A 23,585-nucleotide genomic window follows, 5' to 3' on the forward strand; every position below is an offset into this window, starting at 1 on the left:
TATACATTAACAAGAATTAATTTTCATAATATGTAACAAAGATAGCCATCTTAAGCTTTTAAATTGTTTTTTGCAACTTACTTTTCAATGAATTTTTCTAGGTCCTAACTATTATTAAACTGAAATTTTGGCACCTAACTGTTAATCTCCCTTCTTTTTTACTACTTATTTCATTAACTGTATTTATCAAAGTGACATTTTCTAAACGCAGGGGCTGCAAGTGCTTCTTGCCTACTCCCTTTGTCTCTGTATAGAAGGAATCTTTTAATTTTTTTTTCTAAATATAAAGAATTGTTAGCATATTTTTAAATAAATGAACTATTATATCCTTATTAAATTAGAAAGAGAAAAGATAAGTACTCTGATTAATTTACTTTGAAAAAATAGATTCATTTTTTATTTACAATAATTAAGGATAAAATTAAAATGTTACTATATTTTTAATTAGATAATAAATTTTTATTAGTTTACGTAATTTAATTAAAAATATTTTATATATAGGGACGAAGGAAATACCCTGCAGGGCAAAAGGGGACTTCTTCTAGCTTGAATTAAAATAGAGGCAATAATAAGAATTAATTATGGCTGTTTTCAAGCCCAATTGACTCTGACAGTGCTCGAATTTAATCTAATCAAATAGTCATACAAAAAAAAAAAAAAACAAAGACAACTATAAATAAATAAATAATAGAGATAATGCAACTTTCAATCCTATACGTTTAGGTGAGTTATCAATGTGGCCGTTCAAGCTTAATTTTTATCATTTCAGCCCTTAACAGTTTATGTACTTATCTAAATTGTCATTAATGTTTTATGGGAAATTAACACCGTTAAATTTCACTAATATGGCTAATGACATGATGATGCATCAGCTTTATAGATTAATATTTGTGATAAATAGGAATGCTGATTTGAATAAAAAAATAAAAAAAAAAAAGAGCAACATATTTAGTATTTCAAAAATTACAAAACCAAACACTGCGCTGCCAATCTCCATCAAGGTTTGCTAGGGCACGAAGAAAAAGAAGGAAAATATCTCATTGTCGTCTCTCTTTGCCAGTATAGTGTTCACCATCGCACACGCCTTAATTTGCAGCTATTTTTACTAATCCCAAATAAAGTGTAGTCGAGCGCAAGTGTTCTTCATTAGAATAATACAAAATCATTCTCCCCCTCTGAAACGATTTAAATTGCCCTAATTGAAAATTATAAAGTGTAACTTACAATTTAAAAAATTGGGAAATAAAAAATCAATACACATAAGCAATAATTAGTCATTGAAAATTTGGCTTATTATATGTATTAATTTATCCGTATGTACATTTTATATCAACAACTTAATTTACATGTCAACTTATTTTGAGGGCTCATTTGTTTTATAAAATTTCAAGGACTAACTTGATAACTAATGTAAACATTAAAGACTGAAAAAATAAAAATTAAACGTAAGGAATTAGATTGATAACTCATACCAACATAAAGAACTAAAAGCTGTATTATCTTTAAATAATACAAGGACCACAATAAACGAACAATGAAAAATTATTCTTTTAACGAATAAAATGAAATCATTAAAAATTCAATTTGACAAATTAAGAACTAGTGTAACTTTAATATGTTAAAATATAACTTTTTAGTGCATAATCATAAACCTTTATATATATATGTGTGTGTGTGTGTGATTGTGATATCGTTTATGTATGTATTAAGTACAATTTTGTTAATTAAAAATCTATGAGTCTATCAAATGATTCTATGTATCAGTTTGGTAACTTATTGCCCCCTTTCTTTAGAAGTTTCCATATGGGGAGCCTTCTTCATATGTCAACATAATACTTGTTAATTTTTATTTAAGATTAGTGTCACTTTCGTTGATAATGGGAGAGGAGTCTCTCTAATTTTTTTTTCTCTCCATTTCTCTCCCCTTTTTCAATCCCCACCATTCATTAATTTTATCATTTAAAAAAATTATTTAATTAATAAAATAATTTGAATTGTAAGGACTGGGGGAGTGAAGGGAAATGGATGAAAAAAGTAAAGAGACTCCTCTCCCGTTGATAATAGTTTGCAAGTTCAATCCTGTCATCTTTAAGTTATATCATATGGAAATGACATATTTTTTCCCATTACTAAAATGAAATGATGAAATTTTCTTTATATCTTAACCTTTATTATTTATGTTTGGTTAACTTGGAATATATATATATATATATATAATTAAAAGATCTTTTCTAATAAGTAAATTTAATATGATTAAATTAAATCTATATCTATACTACCACTATTTGCAACACCAGCTTTAACTTGAGATACTTGGATCATTGAAAACGACACTAGTGATGGTTTCAAACATTGCTACAACATAAAAACTGCAAAAATGCACATTTCGTCATCCAATTTTATGTGGTTTTAGTTTTGATCTCCTGCTAATTTTGTAAAATATTCTTTCAATTCTCTAACACTAATATTTTTAATCTCAATAAATGATAATTTTTTGTGTCAATTATTTTTAAAAAAATTTATCTTAATTGTTAATATAAGAGAATTTTTTTTTATGAATGACAGTTAGGTCTTCAACAAAAATTTTTAAAAAATAAGTTAAAAATATCAATTCAAATAATTACAAATACATATTTAAGCATTAGATGTGATTTTTAAATTGCAACATAAATTTTTATTTGTAACTATTTAAATTGATATTTATAAATTATTTTTTTAAAAAAAATTTAATTGAAGATCTAACTATTCTTAATTCAAATTTTTAGGCCTAAATGGCATCCTTCCTATTTCTTTTATTGCTAAAAGTTCAATGTCTGGATTTTTTTGTTAATGAAACTAAAATTATTATGGTTAAATAATTGAAAAGATATTTTATTGAATTAAATGATCAAAATAAAATCTGGTACGAATTTAAATGATCAAAGTGCATTTTTGCTAAGAGAAACTACTAAAAGACAATATTTTTAAGTTCATCTTCATTAATTTAAAAAGTAAAATATCGTGGAAAAGAAAAGCCTATCCATACTCACAAAAATTTGCATTTTCAATTCAATAATAACTACTGAATCTTTCTAAATTTTTTACCTGAATTAAAATCTTAAAAAAGTATTACCACAAAAAAATCTGAATAAACTGTTTATTACTTTTGTTAATTTCTATTAGATTTCATAACTTCTATAGATGAACAATATGACTAAAAAAATGAAAACCTTTTAACTTTGTCTAAAGAATGAAACACTCATCAAATCTCTCATTTGAGGACAATCTTGTACAAAATTTAAAAATCAATCTTGACCCAAAAATCCATCCAAACCAATTAAAGAGAATAAGTAAAATATTTCTTTAGAGACATATACTTTCTTTAATAACTATTGAAAGGGGGAAAAAACAAGGGGTGGGCCCCAATGTAACAAATTCGTGTGAATTATTCCTTTTTGTTTTTTATCTCTGTTTCAAGTGATTTTCTTTTAAAAATTTGAATCATGTGATCCCCACAACATATAAATTTGTGTGTGTTAATGAATAAAATAGATCTTGAATTCTTACTTAAAAAGCATTATAAACTCTGAACTGTTAAAATGTATAAAATAAATTTTAAACTTTAAATTTGTGAAAATTAAATCCTACTACTATCTTTTTTTAATGCTATTATTGTTTACTGTGGCTTCAGTTAATTAGCATCATAGATCCTAAACTATTAGGTGGGTAGCGTCTTGAACTCGAAACTTTAAAATTTTGAACAAATTACCCTCACTGTTTATATATAGAATATTGACTATTATGTAGACTAAATTAATTTTAGCGTGATTCATCACGATAAATGTATTGTTGGCCATGGTGAATAACTCATAATTTTGTGAAATGATATTTTTTACCATTTTTTACAGTATTTTTCAAACAATTGATATCCCATGCTTTTGTATAATCTATAACTATGATTTAGTCTTATTTTAAATAATACTTATTTATTTAATGGTAAAAACTTGGAATCTTATTTGAAAAGAAGTTTAAATATCATAGAATTTTATATACGATAAATGCGAAAGCCAATGATTTCATCAAGGAATTTAAAACCCAAAGTAAACTTCTTTTTCAATGAAATCCTAAGTTTTCACCGTTAAATAAAAGATATTATTCAAAATAAGATTAAATCAGAGTTATAGAGTATATAATGCATAAGATACCAATCGTTTGAGAAACATTGCAAAAAAGGAAAAAAATATCATTTTAAAAAAATTATAGGTCGTTCATCACAACCAACAATGCGTTCACCGCAACAAATCACGCTAAGACTAATTTATTCTATATAATAGTCAACATTCTATACATAAATGATAGAGGTAATTTGCTTCAAATTTTAAAGTTCAGAACCCAGTACGCTACTAATGTAATAATTTAGGATCTATGATGCTAATTAACTGAGACCCATAATAAACAGTAATAACATTTAAAAAATAAGATTAAAAGTAAAAAATATTTTATAATTAACTCTAAACTCAATCATAGTTCAATTTTATCCTCAACTTCAGAATTTTAATTCCTCTATACCTTGACGTTAATTATCCGTTAGTGGGGCCATGTGAATTTATTGAAATATTTTTTTAAAAAAAATATAAAAGTGGGCCCACTTTATCTTTTTTTATTATATTTTTCCTCGCCTCACTCCGCTCTCTCTCTCTCATCTCTACTTGGTCTCTCGTCATCTCCCTCTCCTTCTCCTCTCTCAGTGCACCGATATTAAGATGGGGCATCTAAGGCACCCAAACAATCAAAGATGCATCAGGAGGGGTTATACGGCACCTAGAGAAGATGCCCACGTGGTGCAGTGATGGCGGGAAGCTTGTGTGCTGGGACGAGCGACGGATGAGACGAAGGAATTGAGTGCATGGGAAGGGTTTGCTGGTTAGAGCATGTTGCTCTCATCAGTCAAGTCCCGAGCTCAAAACTGTGACACTAATCTTGACCTTCATCATCCTTCATTCCCTCTCTCTCTCTCTCTCTCTTCATTTTTAAATCAAATCTTACTTTGGTTAACAAGATGAGATTGAGGACGCAGGTGAAGCTTCACCTACACCAATGCCCAGTCATGTGTGGTGATGATGCGGCGGAGGAGGGGGAAGATTGAAGGTAGGTGTCGGCGGAAATGTCATCAGCAGTGACACTAATCTTAGCTCCAAACACGGTGGCGATCATGCACGATGAATGTGGTCTGGAAGTCGGCAATGGTTTTGGCGTCGAAGTTGAGTGGCGGTGATGAGAAGAATGATAAAGAAGAAGAGGCGAGTTGCAGGGGAGGGAGAGGAGGGAGGGAGGAAAAATATTTAAAAAAATAAATGTGAGCCCCATTTTAAATATTTTATAATAAAAATATTAAAAAAATCGCATGTGGGATGAAACTGCAGGGCGATGAACTAAAAAAATTTTGAAATTGAGAAATATAAATAATTTATAATTGATTTTAGAGTTATTTATAACTTTTTGTATGTACTTCATGAATATTTTTTACCTTTAATCTTAAAAATATGACGATAGGGTTTAGTTTGTTATAAATTTAAAAATTTAAAATTTATTTTACATATTTTAAGAGTTTAGAGTCTAAAGCACTTTTTAAGTAAAAGTTTAAGGTCTATTATTTCATTAACCCTTTGTTAATGATTCTATGGTTTTTCATATTGAATCTTACTTTGTTATATATATATTTTTAATCATTTAACTTTATATAAAGTTTCAATTTGATTATTTAATTTTATAAAGTATCTTTTTAATCTTTTAACCCTAATATTATTAGTTTTAATAATTATTTTTTATTTCAATCATTATTATTTTAAAAAAAATAAACTTAATATGTCAATGTTTAAAAATATTTTATCAATATTTAAAAATTTTATATAAAAATTTGTTGAGATAAAACTAACAGTATCAGGTTTAAAGGATTAAAAATATTTTATAAAACTAAAAGATTAAAATAAAACATTGTAAAAAATTAAAGAATTAAATATATCATAACATTTATCATACATTAGATCTCACTTTATTTAGTGTTATTTATAATTGCACTTATATTGACCATTTTCTTCAAAATTTTGATATGAACTACTCAATCAAATTAAATATAATACTATAATATCTTAACATAAATCACGGTATGTGTGTATCGAGGAAAATACTAATCTTTTGTGATGTTTACTGTTTATTTCCAATTTGTTAACAACTTTTAACGCATACAAGTACGTGCGACCTTTTTTTTTTTAAATTAATAATGTGTTTTTAAAATCAAAGCAAAGTCAATAATAAATGGATATTGCACGGAGTAAAGAAAACAATAAACATGTAACAAATGAACATTTTCAATTTAGATTTTTTTTGGTATGCTTGTGATTGTACAATGCAATAGGATATATTATAGGGAGAATTTTAGTTAACAATAAGGGAAGAGACTTAATTTCAGGTGGGTCTAAAAATATTTTAAAATTTTAGTTCAATTCAAGAGAGAAAAATTAAAAGAATTTTGATGGTAAAAAAAAATCAAAATACCCTTCATGTGTTATGCAAAATTATGAATTGTTAATTTCTCATCGCACTTCTTAATTTACTAATATCACTTGTAAATTACATCTGTTTATCAGACAATGAATAACATTAATTGTTAATTTACTAACTTTATTTATTAATTTATTAATATCAGTTGTAAATTATAAGATCTATTAATAATTTATAATTGATGTTAATAAATTACAAAACTTATCAATAATTTACAACTGATGTTAGTAAATTAACAATTAAATTTAATAATTTAACAACTAATGTTAAATCTTATATAATTTTTAATATGTCAACTCATATAATTTACAACTCATATTCATAAATTAATAAGTGTAATAAGAAAATTAATAATTAATAATTTTGCATAATAAGTAAAAGGTATTTTAATCTTTTTATAGTTGACTTTCATTTCTTGGACTGAACTAAAATTTCAAAAAAAAATTTAGACCCACCTGAAATTAAATCTCTATAATGGTCCTTGACTAAAATTCTCCCTATATTCTATATATGTGCATGCACGTTAATTATTTATTTTTACATCTTAATAATTAGAGTAACTATAATGTGTTGTACATGTAATCTTAGGAACACATTTATTACGAACAAGCAATAGATTGAGGAAAACAAGAATAGTGACATGGTTTCATGACTCTCAAACTCATGACATGATATTTTTTTTTATTTAGATAAATAGAACATTAATGATGAAATCATGAGTTAATAGGGGAGAGTTTCGTAAATAGGAAAAATTACGAAGAGATTTTTCTACAGCAGAGGAGTAGATATCACATAGCTGGCATGGAGTCTCTAATACCACTTTCTTATTCTTTTTATAATGCTGAATCTCTTAGTTGCTCTTCGCATTTTTTTTTTATCATTAGATTCTGCATAAAATAGAAACATTTTTATTTCTTAAAATGACAAAGCGATATAATTTGTATTTTTGCACAATTTTTCAAAAAAAATAAAGTTACAAAATTACTAGTGTATTTTTCTTTTAAAAAACATTAAAAAAATTGAAAAACCTTATTATTTGTAAATGTAAAATATCAAAATATCTGGTTGACCAAAAAAGTCAAAAACATCTTTTATTTTATATAAAATCTTATAGGAAAAATGATTATAAAATCTCATCAAAATATATAAATGATAATCAAGTTCTTTAAAATGTTATAATTTCCTTAAAATCCTTGGATACTTTTTTACCATTAATGATTTTAGTTTAAACAACTAAATTATCCCTTGTTTAAAATAAAAAAGATTAACTAGTTCATGTGAGAAGTTGTGCTATCTTGTAAAATTCTTGTTATTTATAAAATAAAAGTTGTGATTGCTTAAATAATTGTTGTAACTTGTTATTTTCAGGACTTGAACTTGAATAATAATAAAAATTATGTGAGAAGTAGTGATAATTTCTTGTTTAATTTTTATAATTCACAAAATCAAAATTGTAATTATTTAAATAAAAATTGTAATTAAGACTGATTATTTTTAGAATTTGTATATCAATCACAAAAGAAATTCTACATGGAAAGTAGTGATTTTTTTTTATTCAATTTTTTGCAATTCACATAATAAAGTTGTGATTTCTTAAATAAAAATTATGATTGAGAAAATAGAACCAAACCCATTATTTTTATTTTAAACAAGAGGCAATTTAGTTATTTAATTAAAATTATCAATGTCAAAATGGTAACCAAGGATTTTAGAAGAACTATTGCTTTTTGAGATATCTAATTGTCATTTATATATTTCAATAAAATTTTATTGTCATTTTTTCAATCTTATATTACAATGGGAAAAAAAAAGAGAGGAAAAAATCACTAGAAGATTAATTAGGACATAATAGGGGTCATTACATTAGTAGCCTCTCTCATGCATGATCACACGTCTTTACGTTAGGAGGGACACAATTTGCAATGTAATGAGCTATGGGTACTCAAGCGTAATTTACCCACATTTCTGAGTATAACACTCGGTTCGCTGCTACAAGAACCGAATTGCAACCCTAAACCTAAACCCCACAAGAACATGGTTCCAAACAAGAGCGACAACATGCCCTCAGTGCTTTCTCAGAGTTGTCAGCTTCTTCTACCTCTCTCACTGCTTTGTTCCTTTCTCAATAAATCATCAGTTGTCAGATTTCAGGAGAGCTTGCTTAAAACCTCCGATTCTCTTTCACATCAGAAGAATCTGAAACTAAATGCATGAAATGCCTGAATTTAATTTGATACTTTACTGGCGAATTAAGTTCGCTTATTTATTCTTCGTTCACATTTATAAATACGCGCGCACTCTCACACACAATACAGAAATGTTTGATATTGATACTGTTCTTACTTAACCCATAGTATTGAAATCCAGATCTATCCCATCTGTTGAACGGTTGAACTGATATACTGTCTAGTTAAATGAAATGCTTTATTTATTTATGACTGGGCTAACTCTGGTTTACAACGATTTTGATCATTAACTCTCTGACGGCCACCTTGACTGGTTTAATGTATTCATCAGTAGCTTGCTTTAACCATATGTGCATATGAATATATAATCCTCTTGCAGGTTTAAAAATGGAAGGATCAAGAGGTCGAGTCGGTGGATGCAGTTTGAGGAACAAGAATTATTTAGAGAATTATATGTTGGGGAAAAAGATTGGGCAAGGATCGTTCAGCAAGGTGAAGATGGCAGAGCATGTATTGTCAGCCCATAAAGTCGCCATTAAGGTTCTGAAACGAAGCAAGATTAAGAGTACGAAAATGGTGAAGAAAAAGGTTATTTGTCTCTAATCTTCAAAATGTACAAGCTTCTTCATCTAATTAATTACTGTGTCATCATCAGAGAAATTAATAATTGATGACTTTTGTATTGTGTTGCAGTGGAAAGAGAGATCAGGATAGCGAGAAAGTTGGTGCATCCTCACATAGGTTGAGTGTACGAGGTGATAGAAACACCAAAAAAGATAAATATGGTGATGGAGTATCTCAAATCTGGAGAGCTCTTCCATTACATCTCTCTCAAGGATGCCTCAACGAAGACGAAGCCCGTCACCATTTCCAGCACGGTTCAATTCACTTCTATTTAATATCTCTCCCCATTATACACACACACACACACACACACACACACACACTCTCACACAAATATATAAATGCTCTCATCAATGTTACAGAAACTAGCTAATATTAATGGCTCCAATCAAAGTAGTTCTTCAGTCTTCATCAAAACATGTCATCAGTTTCAAGTTGCTCAAGTGATAGCGCCACCTCTATTTTTACGAAGAGATATCGCGTTTGAATTTGATGTTGACATGTATACGTGCGCCTTCCTTCTTTTTTTTTTTTTTTAATGAGAAAAATCAAGTCAGGGGCAAAATTTTAAATAATTAATTAATAGCTTAAGCATTATGAATTGGCCTTTGTTACTCGGATTCAAGTTCTGGATTTTTGATATATTCTCTCCATTCTCATGAAATTTGCTTCTTATTATTTGTTCTATCTTATATATATATATATATATATATATGAGATAGAACAAATACTAATACTCTTCGGAAGGAGATATCAGGTAGGGCAAGAGATTTGGTAGCAAGAATGCTGGAAGTTGATCCCATTAAGAGGATCACCATTTCTGATATCCGCCGCCACCCTTGGTTTCTGCCTCATCTTCCAAGCTACTTGGCGGTGGCGCCGCCGGATACGGCAGAACTAGCCAACAAGGTTCACCCTCCTCCTCCATCATTGTTGTTTTAAATTCTTCCACCCCATAGAAAATCATATCCATAACTATTCTTCAAGAAATTAAACTTTTTCTTTTTCTTTTTTCTTTTTGGAAAAAGATTGATGATGAAATTCTTGAGCAAGTAGTTAGCTTGGGATTTGACAAGAATCAGGTAGTCGATTCTCTCAACAAGCTTAAACAAAATGAGGTTCTTCGCTTTCTTCATTATTTCCCTTTGTTCAATGTTTAGATTTGCATTATATTATTTCAATTATATCTCTTAAGTAATCAAGAAGAAAGATCGGAATCAAAATAAACTGGAGCTCACATAAGATCCAAACAAATAAGTGGGTCCCACTTCTATTTTGAATAAAGTTTATCTCCACGTACATGAAAAGGTAAAGATAAAAGGTGTGGTGGGTCTTATTTGTTAAGTGGAGCCTGCCGAATTTTTAATTTTATTTCTGTCCATCTAACCAAAAGATGGAGAGAGATATATATATATATATATATATAATGTTAGAATATTGATCTCTTCTCCAACCTTGCAAATTAGAAAAGGAATTGAAATTGCTGTTTGAATGATCATATATTGTTTTGTCATCAGGCAACTACTGTAGTATATCATTTGATGGTGGATAATCAACTCCAAACTTGTGGTGGCTATCTGAGGTATGAGTTTGAAGATATGCTTGAGGTGACCTTGCCACCATAAAGTAACCTTTAGTCTTCTTTTTCCATATTGCAAAATCTGAACATCTCAATTAATTATACTGTTTTCATTGTTCTGTGCAATGAAATTCATACGCAACGTTATATTTTTGCAATGCAATTTGCAATGTGAAATGTTAATTTCCTTTTCTTTTTTTAAATATGAAGTGAGAGGTTTTGGTGTGAAGGGGAGATATATGAATTAAATACAAACCCGCTGCCGCAGACTCATAATAAGATTTAAAAAAAATGGTTAAATATAATATATGTGTTTGGGTCTAAAATGAAGTGCCAACGAAAGGGTAATAGGGGGAAGAAGAGTGAAACGACAAGCCCAAATAAAAAAAAAGGTTCAGTCCATTATCAAAAGAAAGTGTGCCACGCACGTACTTAGCTAACATGACCTTGAAGACTTAAAATGATTGAGTAGAGAAGACTGTCGAGTGGACACAAGAGCATTAGTTGAGGTGTCATGAATCTCACAAAACCATGCTAAGTGATCACGAATGCTTTACACATGGGCTCTAGATCTTTCAAGCATAATGGTCTCACGCAAGTGCTTATAAAAAGAATTCAAACGAACCATTGAGGGGATCATCAGTATCAACGTCATTATCAGTATTCATCATGACCTTTTTTTTTTAAATTTCCAAGTTATTTACCTTGTATTCACAATTTAGGTAGAATTATTTTTATTTTCAAGTTGTAAACAATGCAACTTTATATTTTACTTTCCCATTAATTCAAAACACCTTTTATTCTAATTCTTTTATATTTTCACATTCAGATGAATTGAGATAAGAAACTTGAAAATTTTATTATTATCTTTGAGACTCAACATCTCTAACATACTTGATATTTATTGTATTTATTGTTTTGAAGAAAACAATATGTTTGGGCGGATTACACATGTAATTTCGTTCTCGAAAGCACGTTAATTTAAAAACCTGACTTTTAATTAATTTACTAAACCATTGTTTGATTATACCAACAAAAATTAATAGGATGCCAATTATTTTTCAAACTTGGCTGACAGCTGTTCTTGAGTTTCAAAAAAGTACATTGGGGCATTAGTTACATGGTAGTTAATTTGTGATTGTTCCCAAATTATTAATTTTTGGATAAATATTAAGGAACGGTGCTCTGTTTGAGTCATGGAGTGATTTCAACGTAACATGGTAAGCCATAAAATTATAAACTTTCTAATTTTTTATTACACGACAATTTTATGCAGCTTGATTTATTTATTGATTAATATTATTTTAAATTCACGAAACTTTAGACAGCCAATTTTAAAGAATTTTGATCCATTTTTTTTATATATGGATACGCAAATATGTATTCAAATCTTTTTTATTTTATTTTTCATGATATTCGGCATTCATCAGATTAATTTCTCAAGAAATTTAAGTGTCATCGTTTAAGAGGTTATATATGCATACACATATATCCACACAAGTATTTATATATTTTTATTTAAAATTTTAGGATTTTACACATCAAATATTATATATCATCAGATGCATGCCATTTTAATTAATTACATGTTTAAAAGTATTTTTTATTTATATCATCCCATCATCTTTTCGCAACTTGCCCAACTAATTTCTACTAAAAATATTCAAATATAAATCATGCCAATCGTAGCTTCAGTTTAGCATATGTATTTTTCACAAAGTATAAATCTAAATATACACAGAGATATATTGGTTAAAATGACTGAATATAATTAATATACTACCTCGATCTCCTATCTTTTTTTTTTTTTTGGCAACAATAAAGGAAAGAGATTATTTACACATAAAGGATGTATCAGTAAGTATGTAAGTTTTTCTCAATTTATATTCTGTTAAGTTAAAGATAATATATACAAAAGTTACTCTTTAATGGAATGAAATTATTAAAAATTGGCATTACCAAATTAAATACGAGTAAAACCTTAATTATCACATTTTGCATTCATAAAACTTGTTGTGTGTGTGTGTGTACATACAGCTACTATGAGTGATATGGTATCATAACATTGGATATTTCTTTTCCATAATAAAAAACCACTAAAACAAGGTATTCCTTAGTGTGCTAGGCTACTAGTATAGTATGTTGTTAAAACTTAGATATATAGTTATTTATTATTCTTTTATGTATTAAGTTCATTTTTATTAATTTCAGAAGTAAAATATAATGAAAAGCAAAGCCTATCTATACTTCAGAAATAATAATAACTAGTATTGAATCAAATTAAACGAAACACTCATTTTCAATCTCTCATTTGAGAAAAATCTTGAACAAAAATTTTGTCCAAACAAATTAAAGAAAAGAAGCAAACTACTCCCTCTGATCCCTAATATAAGGTACTCTCAATTACTTCATCAACATCAAAGAGATATAATTAAGTTATTAACTTTGTTTAAAAATAAAATAAACTTTTAATCAAATTCCTATTTAAATAATTTTTTTAAAATTTATATTACATTCTCTTTTATAGTTAATAAATTTAAATAATATTAAAATTAAAAAAATATAATAACTATACCATAATGTGCTTTATATTAAGAATAAAAAATATTTTTAGAAAGTGCTGCTCAATGAAACTAGAGGAAGTATTTATATATATATATATATATATATATTCTGCAGTGAAAGGGGAAAAAGAAACATGGGGTGGGGCCCAACGTAACTAATTCGTGTGAATTCTATCTCTTTTTAAATCATGCTGTCCCACAATATATGTTTCTATGTTTCCTTATCGCGTGATTTTTTCTGACAGGTTTCATATTTTAGATTTTACTTATTTTGGTCTACAATCTCATTCATGTAGGGCCCACTTTTCATGCATTTTTTATCTCTCCCACGCGATTTTACCTTGTAAACAAAGGGAGAAAGCGTGTCGTGTGAGTAAGGGTGTTTAACTTGTATTTTCAATCTTATTAGAACAGGTTTTGTTTCAACTCAAAAATAATTGGTATAGGATTTTGTGGGACAAAACGTGATATAAGATTACTTTTAAAACATTCCATCTCATCTTAAATATTATATATATTATTATTTTTATTTTAAAAATATATATTAAATATATTATTGTATTAATATAATTTATATTTATATTAATTATAAGTTCAATACAGGTAATTTTTACGTAAAACTAGAAGTTTTTTATATTGATAATTTTAATAACAGAGTAAGATTTATAGGATAATATCATTTTTTTCAATATATTAATTATATTAATATAATTTATTTTTATATTTATCTATTTAATAAATTTTTATATTATATTTTTTGTTTTATTTTGAGACTAGGTTAACATATATCAACTAAAGAAGAAAAGCAATAATTTAATATTGTGTTTAACTTCTCTATTGTCATTACTCTCATAACCTAGAGATTACTTGTAATTGCTATCATAATATGTTATGTCTTATATATACCTAATTTTAAGTTGTACACTTGTAACTATGATTGATGTAATTCAATAATTGACTTCAAATTATTATAATTTATATACTTATGTTGTTTTAGTTTTAACCTTAATAAGTTATATGATTTAAAATTTTAATAAACATTATTAGCCTAGCCTTTCTTACACATTATCTACTTTATTGTGATTGTGGGATATATGATCTCGTCTTGATCTGATCATGATTCCTAACAGAACAAGATAAGACACAAAATAAAAATTTAATTTCAATCATTTTTCAAGACAAGACACAAGATAGGAGTGTCCCACTCTCATTCTATCTAACGCACTTAGGTGAGAGGGATAAAGAGAGAGTTACAAGAAATGTTTTTTCTCACTTTAAAGATATTTTTCATTTTCAGAACACATTTAAGATTTTGTTTGGTTCATTTTGAATTGCACTTGATTGACTATTTTCTTCAAAAAAGTTTTTCTAAATTACTCGATCAAATTAAATTTAATGCTAAATATCTTAACATATAAATCATATTATGTATATATCGATGGAAAATTAGTTGATTTAAGATGAACAAAAAGTAAATAAATAATTTGAACATGAAATTTGTCTATATACACATCTTGTAATTAATATATCAATATATATGTATAGGAACATATAAATATAGATCGCTAGATGTCGTAGTAAAAACTTACGTTTTTTTTTTAAATCAAAGTAAAGTCAACGATAAATAAATATTACACGGCTTACGGATGATAATGAATATATAATAAATGAATAATTTCAATTTAGAATTTCTGTCATATAAATATGATTGTATGACAAGATAAATTCTAAAATAGCATAATAAGATATAATTACTTCTATAAAAATTTAAATGCACAAGTCTTTTTTTTTTTTTTTTTGCGAACTAAATACACAAGTCTCATGACGCAAAAACTAATCATGGCATATATTACTTAATGTCATCACTCATGACTCCTTTTAATGCATGATATTAATTATAACATGGTACATATTTTTTTGATAATAACAATTTTAATTAATATTGGTGAATTAATCATTATAAGTTAATATAGGGGTAGATCTCACGCATGATCACACGCTCTCACGTCAATAACAGAAGGGACACAGTTTACAAAATGTGATGAGTTATGGGTACTTAAGTGTAATTTTCGGGCACTTCTGAGTATAACGCTTTGTTCACTGCTATAAGAACATGGCTCAGTAAACACCAGCAGCATGCACTGTACTCTGGTTTGTTCTTCAGTTTCATCAAATTCGCTTCCCAATACTAACGTTGTAAATGCCAGTTTGTCCAAGTTAGTAAAACCCACAATCCCAGTGACGACGACGACGAACTGCCGTGCCGTGCAGCAGCATTCCACCGTATCTCCGTTGGCAGCTCCGACAACCATCTTCATCTACCTCGCTACCGCTTCGCTCAAGGTTGGCACAGATTAAGATTTCAATGTCATGATGCAGTTTCTTTTAATCAGTCATCTCGAAAGAACCCTGAATCATCAGTTGTCATCAGCTTTCTGGAGAGCTTGCTTTTCTATGCATGAGACTTGAGCCTCCATTTTTCTTTCAGAGGATAATTTGAAGGCATTATGAAACGCTGTGTGTGTGCCCGAAATTTGAGTGTTATGGCGAAGAAGTTCACTTAATTCTTCTTCGTTCTCAAACACACACACAATAGAGATATGTCTCCTAAACCGATCTAAAACGAAACAAAATATGAATTCTTCACAAGATGATATCAAGCCATCAATGGCATTACGACAAATCAACAACTCGTTAAGAGGTGAAACCAATAACCTCAAAACTCTCGAGGACTTATGAGAAGAGTACTTTGTTGTTAACCGTGAATCTCGTATTCGAATTCTTGTGAGAATATAGACAAAACCAAGGTGCTGATCATCTTTTGTGGTGTCTTCGTGGCTAGTCTCAAAGTCCTGCCTCATCATCATTTTCGAATTTCTGTGATTGGGGTTTCAATTTCAAGAGTCAGGTTCTCCTGGGGTCTCAACATGTCAGAATTTGATACTGTTCTTGTTTATAACCATGTGCATATATACCTCTATATAGGTTTCAAAATGGAAGAATCAAGAGGCCAGCAAGCTGGTGGAAGCATTTTGAAGAACAAGAAGGTGTTAGAGAATTACAGGTTGGGAAAAACAATTGGGAAAGGATCATTCAGCAAGGTGAAGATTGCAGAGCATATATTGACAGGCCATGAAGTTGCCATTAAGGTTCTGAAACGAAGTAAGATCGAGATCATGAACATGGAAGAAAAAGGTTCGTCTCTAGCTAAATACTAAATATCAGTTACCTTCAATACGTACTTAATTCATCTGACCACTGTCAGAGAAATACATATAATTGATGATTCCTCTATTGTGTTGCAGTTGAAAGGGAGATCAGAGTTGCAAAAATGTTGGTACACCCTCATATTGTGAGAGTCTATGAGGTTATAGAAACAGAATCAGAGATATATATTGTCATGGAGTACCTTAAATTTGGCGAGCTTTTTGAATACATATCAAATAAAGGAAGCCTGGAAGAAGACGAAGCCCGTCAGTATTTCCAGCAGGTTTAATTCAATTCACTACTATTTAATTCTCATTGTTGTTAATTAAAGATATTAATGAATGGATCCAATAATTAAAGGTCTTGGATCTCATAATAATAGATTAAGCATTGATCCGGGATGAATTGGTCTTTGATAAACTTGGATTCAGATTCTAGAATTGGAATTCTCTTTTTATCTTTAATTTCTCCCAAGTAGTCATCTCCAGATATAAAACTAAATAACATGAAGAATTAGCATTTTTTGTACTTTCTCACAGGTTCAATATTTCAAGACTAGTTGTCTACAAGGCATTTTTAGTACCTTACTAGAAAGGTCAAAGGAGAATCTGAACTCTACTAATAACTTCAATATGCTATATATGACCAATTAATGAAAGGAATCTAAATCAATGATCCTTATCACAGACACTCATTAAAGATTATGTATAAGTGAGCTTATTGTATTGTTTTTTTGGAAGCAGATAATATCTGGAATTGAATACTGTCACAAGAACATGGTGGTTCACAGAGACCTAAAGCCCGAGAATCTGCTTCTGAGCTCCATAGGCTATCTCAAGATTATTGATTTTGGATTGAGCAATGTCATGCGTGAAGGTCAGTTCCTTCAAACATGTTGCGGTAGCCCAAACTATGTTGCTCCAGAGGTCAGTTTGCAATTAATTCGGATATATATATATATAATAATAATAATAATTAGTACTGGAATTAATTACATTTATTGATCAATCCGCAGATTATAGCTGGAAATCAGTATGCAGGACCAGAAGTAGATGTGTGGAGCTGTGGAGTAATTCTATATGGTCTTCTATGTGGGCGTCTTCCTTTTTATGAGCCAAACCTTGCAATGCTTTATGTTAACATAAAGGTATTTGAGTTGAGAACTCATCTCCATTATCTAAATCCATCAGATTTATGATTTCACTAGTGTTGATTAATCTGCAAAAGATCAAGTGAAACTTACTTGTTATGTGTACCTATCTTTTCATTCAACATTATACTGCTTGGGTTTTGATAATGCATGCATGTATGAAAATGTAGGGTGGGATATATACTCTTCCAAAGGGGATATCAAGTGGAGCAAGAGATTTGATAGTAAGGATGCTGGAGGTTGATCCCATTAAGAGGATCACCATTTCTGATATCCGCCGCCACCCTTGGTTTCAGGCTCATCTTCCAACGTGTTTAGCTGCTCCGCCGCCAGATATGGTGGAATTAGCCAGCAAGGTTTCTTCTTCTTCTTTTTCCATTGTTTTCTCTCCCAACCATAGAAAATAATCCACATATATTGAAACAAAAAAATATTATGTTTTAAAAAAAAAAACAGATTGATGATGAAATTCTTCAAGTAGTTAGCATGGGGTTTGATAGGAATCAACTAGTTGATTCTCTCAGCAGGCTCGAACAAAATGAGGTTCGCTTTCTTCTTTATCTTCCTTTGTTGAATGTGTTGGACTTGCATATCCTTTCAATTTCTTGAGTGAGAAGAAAGATAGAAATCGAATAGAGTGGGGTTCATACGATAACAAGTGATTCCCACCTCTATCTCGAGTAAAGTTTCTCTCCATGTGGAAAAAGATAAAGACAAAAGGTTAATTTGGTGGATCCTATTTCTATGTCTCTTCATCTAAAATATCCTGCACCTAATGATATATAATCTCAGAGCATCTATCTCTTTAATTTCTAATCATTTTGTTTTATCATCAGGCAACTGTTGTGTACTATTTGTTAGTGGACAATCAGTTTCAAGAATCCGGTGGGCATATCTGACGTCTGAGTTTAAAGAGATGAGGTTGACTTAATCTGTGTTCAAGTTCCCTAAGCTTTCTGCATGACTGGATGCTTGCAGTGACTTTGTTGCCACCAGAAAGCAATTAATATTGAATGGTAATGCGAAATCTGAAGCTAAGACTTCGTGCAGATTCATCAACAAAATATCAAGATTTATCAGTTCGTAGCGTTTTGTTCTGTGTAATGAAATTCTTAATGCAACATCATATACATTCTGCAATGCAATTTGTAATGTGAAATGTTAATTTCCTTTGTTTAATCAAAAGGAGCCATATATTAGTTTGATTATTTATTCATTTCCTCCCATCCCAGCTGGGCTCAGGTAAGTCTAAAATAGTAAGAATCTGTCCAAACAAACTAAATATGTTGAAACTATTGACTCATTAATTATGAAGTGAGAGATTTTGATGTCACTGGACTAAGATTAGAAAAACTGGTTAAATAGAGGACATGTTTGGATGGCCTCCTCAAAAGCACGTTTAAAAACCTGACTTTTCCAAAGCGCGTTTAATCAGCTAGCTAACACGAATCAGCTAATTGATTCTCCCTACAACCTTGAACAAAATGAGCTTCGCTTTCTTCATTATTTTCCATTTTGTTCAATTTAATGGATTTCCGCATCCTTTCAATTTCATAGATGAGAAAGACAGGTAGAAACAAATATATAATGGGACCCATTTGAGGACCCATTACCAAGAAGTGGATCCCACTTCTATCTCAAGCAAAGTTCCTCTCCATATGTAAAGAGAGATGAAAATAAAAGGTTAGCAATAGAGGGATTCAAATTCCTTGCTGATGATCTCTTTTATGTCCAAAGCTCATTTGCTTTGAAACTTGAATATTTCACTGCTTAATTAGGATTCTGGATTCAAACACTCTTCATCAGGTACATGAAGAAAAGAAACTTTTTCAGCATGGTTTTTTCTACCTATATATAAAAGATTTGAAATTTTGATGAATTCATTGTTTTAATTTTTGTTGCTGCATCTTTTAAACTTATCAAAGTGCATTGGTGATCCTTGTGAAATAATGACTGAGATTATGAATGCCATGAAACAATTAAATGTGTTGTGGAAGAACATTGGATCACCCTACAACCTTAAGTGCAAGCAGTGGACTCCTTATCTTGCTGTTTCTCAATCAAAGTTTGAGGTTCAGGTAATGCATGTACTTTGAAATTCCATCTTTATATATAAACATATGCGCATTATATGTTACTTTTTAGCATATTTCTAACTAATATTTGAATTCACATGTGTGTGTGTGTGAGGAGAAATACTTGCTAGATTTCAGATCTATGTTCTGCCCTTGTGAGGAAGCTCAAGGTTAAATAGTGTAGAGAAGCATTGCCTTTTGAGTATTATACTATTATTAATTAAAGTTTCAATGCATGTATATGTTGGAATTTCTATTTTGTGTACTTCGAATTTTGGAGAATATTTGGTGGCTTCCTTAATCATCATGGTTGGTTAGTTATGTTATTTTTAGTTTCATGTGGAAATTGAGTTTTTATTTATTTTGATGAGAAAAGCATACTTTCTTCATTCAAAAATATAAAATATTTTTAATTAAATTTTACCCTCTAATAAAAGTATTTACTTGTCTTCAAATTAATCCTATCTTTTTATATTTATCCCTATTTAATAGAATATTTTATCGTAAAATAAATATAAAGAGATTTATTCAATAGAGGTACTTTAAAAAAAGGCAATGATTATAGTTTAAAAGATTAAAAATGACTTAAATTTTTAAACATTTAATGTTTCAAAAAAATATTTTTTAATGAAGAGAGTATATATTAAAAGTTCAAACTCAATTTCTTACGATTCTTCTATCTGTCTCACATAATTATGTTTTTGATGATTTTATACATGTGATCATACCACTTATATTTCTATATCTTTATCACATGATTTTTTTTGTTTTTTGATGCGTTTTTTTCACACGTTGAATGTTATTTATTCTCTTTAAGAATCTCACACATATATATAGTCCCTATTTTCTATTTCACTGACATCACTTTCACATGAATTTTCCTTAATTCGAGGTAAATAATATATTATATAATTATTGAAAGTGGGAAATCTATAAATTTTATATTGATCCTCTTGTAGTTTAAAAATTTTCAACCTGCCCCAATAGTTTATACCATTTAGTTAAATCCCTATACATTTAAAAGTTAGCAAAACATTAATCTTCTACATGCTTGTAATTAAATTTCAACCTGCCCCAAAGTGTTAATGATACGATTTTGACAAATTCAAAAAAAAAAGAGGGAAAACAAACAAAACATTACATGGCCCTAGGCCATGCAATCGAATCATTGTAATTAAATTTCTGGTAAAAAAACCATTGTAATTAAATTCCTTCAACAACACTTAAAAACATGGAAAATAGCTCCTTTTTCTCATATACTCCGTGACACACAAAATACAAGAAGATTCTCTCATCCTTATATTTCTCTTGTGCTCTTTAAGTACATGTAACATGTGGCAAGATGGTAAATACGTAATTTGAAGAGGTCAATGAAAAATTGAGCTATTTGAAATTTTTACTTATAAACAATTTTAATATAGATTTCCCCAACACACCCCCCCTTCATGTTTTATTTTCAATTTAGCCCCTCTAGTTCATAGACCCGCCCTTGCACTTCTACAAGCACACTCTTTAAGAGAAACTTCTTCATTCTTGCATGCACCATCTTGATCTTCTTCTTCTTCCCCAATATTCCCATTGTTGCTTGAACTATGAACAATACCACAAGCATAGGGTGATGATTTCTTCTTCACTATCTTTGTGCAATATATCACAATTTTATGTTCAGTCTAGCTATATTAATTTATAATAGAATAGAGAAATAAATTAAGATACCTATTACGACGTCGCTTTTCAAGGAAAGATTGGAGGGAATGCCTTCTTGCAGTACAAAATTAATTAATTAAACTTCCTATTGTTAATTTTCTTATCACAATTATTAGTATTTAATTTGTTCCTCTCTCACACAATTAACAAGATTAATGAGTAAATTCGTAAACACTATACGTTAATTAGAAACTTTCATGTTTGTAATAACAATTCTAAATTACATAACTGGATTGAAGGGTTGGTGATTGTATACCCACTTTTGGAGTTGTAGTATTTGATGATGAGCTTTCACCAGCCAGAAGCAAAATAGCTTGAGCCTGACCAATTAATAAGTAATTAATTATTAATACCAATAATCAATTAAGTACTAAATTGCAGTATAAATTAAGGAATGTTGCCTAATTAAAGGCTGAAAGAATTAAAACTTATCAAGAGGAACATGATCATAGACACGAATAGCACCATCGTAAAATATTGTAAGCTGCTCCGATAAGCATGGTCTGACTTCTTCTGTTGTCAATGATAACATTAATTCTCCTTCACTCCTACACAATTTTACAATTAATTCTTCAATATCCATTTATCGATCAACTAATTAAATTCATTGTTAGTTAATTGACACGTGCGCGTGGACACACACCTAATTTGAGGAAGAAGCTTGGTCTCAGGCAAAGGTGGCATATCAATCAAAGTGGGATTGATAAATTTTGATTCATGATTGTTGTTTGTTGATCCAATGTTGCTGTGAGGCCTTGAGAGAAGGTTCTTGTCGAATAAGTTTATGGTTTGAGACATATTTTCTCTCACAATCGATCTTTGTCAGTTTAGGTTCCTGCTTGCCAAACTCCAAAATAAAAAAAATAAAAAAAGGTATTTATCGACAAGTAAATCCAAAAATTTACGTTCATTTTCCTTAATTTATTATTTAATCAAACTTAAAAAGAAAATTAAATCATATTATTATGAACAAAAGTAACACGTTCATTTTTTATGTGAAAAGTGTCAAGAGTCTGAACTCAAAAAAATCAAATCGATAACTCACTTCACGATGTAAAATTGCTAAGCTTATTCGTTTATAAATCAACACATCGCCTAAGTGCATGGGGATTTTTTTCTTCAAAAATAAATATAAATCATGACTCTGTACATGCATGATGCATGAATACATACATGCATATATATACTGTAGAGAAAGAGAGACAGAGAGAGAGTTTAATGTTCTCAAAATCACTAGAAAAAAGAATTTAAAAGAAAAAATGAAAAATTTAATTACCTGCACAAAAGCTGTGCGCATATAATAGAAAGGAATGTGCTTAATTCTCAGAGCATGCTTTAAGAAAGCAAATGCTTATATATGTGCGCGTGCGTGAATAGAATATGCCTTTTAGGCTTTAGTTGAGAGAGAGATAGGAAAAGAATTGGGAATAACGCCTCAAACGACGTCGTGGTACTGCCTTTCGATGCTGCTTTTGAAACTCTGTTTTGACCTGTGCTGGTGTATCCATCAACGGATCCATATAGACACATTCAAATTTTGCACTTCGGTTCTAGCTAGTAAGCTACCTTGCCTAGTTTTAGTCTTGTGATATCTCTTTTTAATTTATTTTTTTAACAAATTACCTAGTATTTGATACTATCAATTGATCCAAGTTTAAATCAAGCCAAACTCAATTGAGATAAAGCTCCTGACAAAACTTTTTCATCGACTCAAGATCAAGGCTTTAAATTCGGGTCAAAAAAAAATCAAGACTTTAAATCCCCTATCACTCAACCAACCTTGTTTTGATTGTACTGTATTTTGTTTTATTACATGTCCATTAACTAACAGGCATCTAAAATTGAATGCGAGTTATGTACAATAATATTTGGGTATCCTGACTTCATGGCATACTCTCTGATGATATCTTTGAAGGTCTAATCTTTGCTGGAGCAGAAAATACTTCAAAATTA

At 29.4% G+C, this 23,585-nt stretch overlaps 2 protein-coding genes and 1 long non-coding RNA gene across 3 annotated transcripts; 2 read left to right on the top strand and 1 right to left on the bottom strand.

Annotated features, from left to right (window-relative positions):
• Positions 1-9,113: 9,113 nt before the first annotated feature.
• Positions 9,114-11,055, top strand: LOC129297737 (serine/threonine protein kinase OSK1-like). The gene is made up of 5 exons (XM_054936096.1): positions 9,114-9,241; positions 9,420-9,604; positions 10,108-10,259; positions 10,379-10,468; positions 10,868-11,055. Exons 1-5 carry the CDS (start codon positions 9,114-9,116, stop codon positions 10,973-10,975), a joined length of 663 nt encoding a protein of 220 aa, XP_054792071.1. The 3' UTR covers positions 10,976-11,055.
• Positions 11,056-15,783: 4,728 nt separating this feature from the next.
• Positions 15,784-18,814, top strand: LOC129297738 (SNF1-related protein kinase catalytic subunit alpha KIN10-like). The gene is made up of 8 exons (XM_054936099.1): positions 15,784-15,836; positions 16,479-16,688; positions 16,799-16,983; positions 17,444-17,626; positions 17,716-17,847; positions 18,021-18,206; positions 18,307-18,393; positions 18,687-18,814. The coding sequence occupies exons 2-8, from the start codon at positions 16,487-16,489 to the stop codon at positions 18,747-18,749; spliced, it is 1,038 nt and encodes a 345-aa protein (XP_054792074.1). The 5' UTR covers positions 15,784-15,836; positions 16,479-16,486; the 3' UTR covers positions 18,750-18,814.
• Positions 18,815-21,821: 3,007 nt separating this feature from the next.
• Positions 21,822-22,363, bottom strand: LOC129297735 (uncharacterized). Its single transcript, XR_008590242.1, has 3 exons — positions 22,276-22,363; positions 22,098-22,180; positions 21,822-21,952 (listed from the first exon to the last, which is right to left on the bottom strand). It is a non-coding gene; the product is annotated as an uncharacterized LOC129297735 (long non-coding RNA).
• Positions 22,364-23,585: the final 1,222 nt, after the last annotated feature.

The sequence above is a fragment of the Prosopis cineraria genome, unplaced genomic scaffold (assembly GCF_029017545.1).
Source record: "Prosopis cineraria cultivar Desert tree isolate PC_DT_omini unplaced genomic scaffold, ASM2901754v1 PC601, whole genome shotgun sequence".
NCBI classification, from domain to species: Eukaryota; Viridiplantae; Streptophyta; class Magnoliopsida; order Fabales; family Fabaceae; genus Prosopis; species Prosopis cineraria.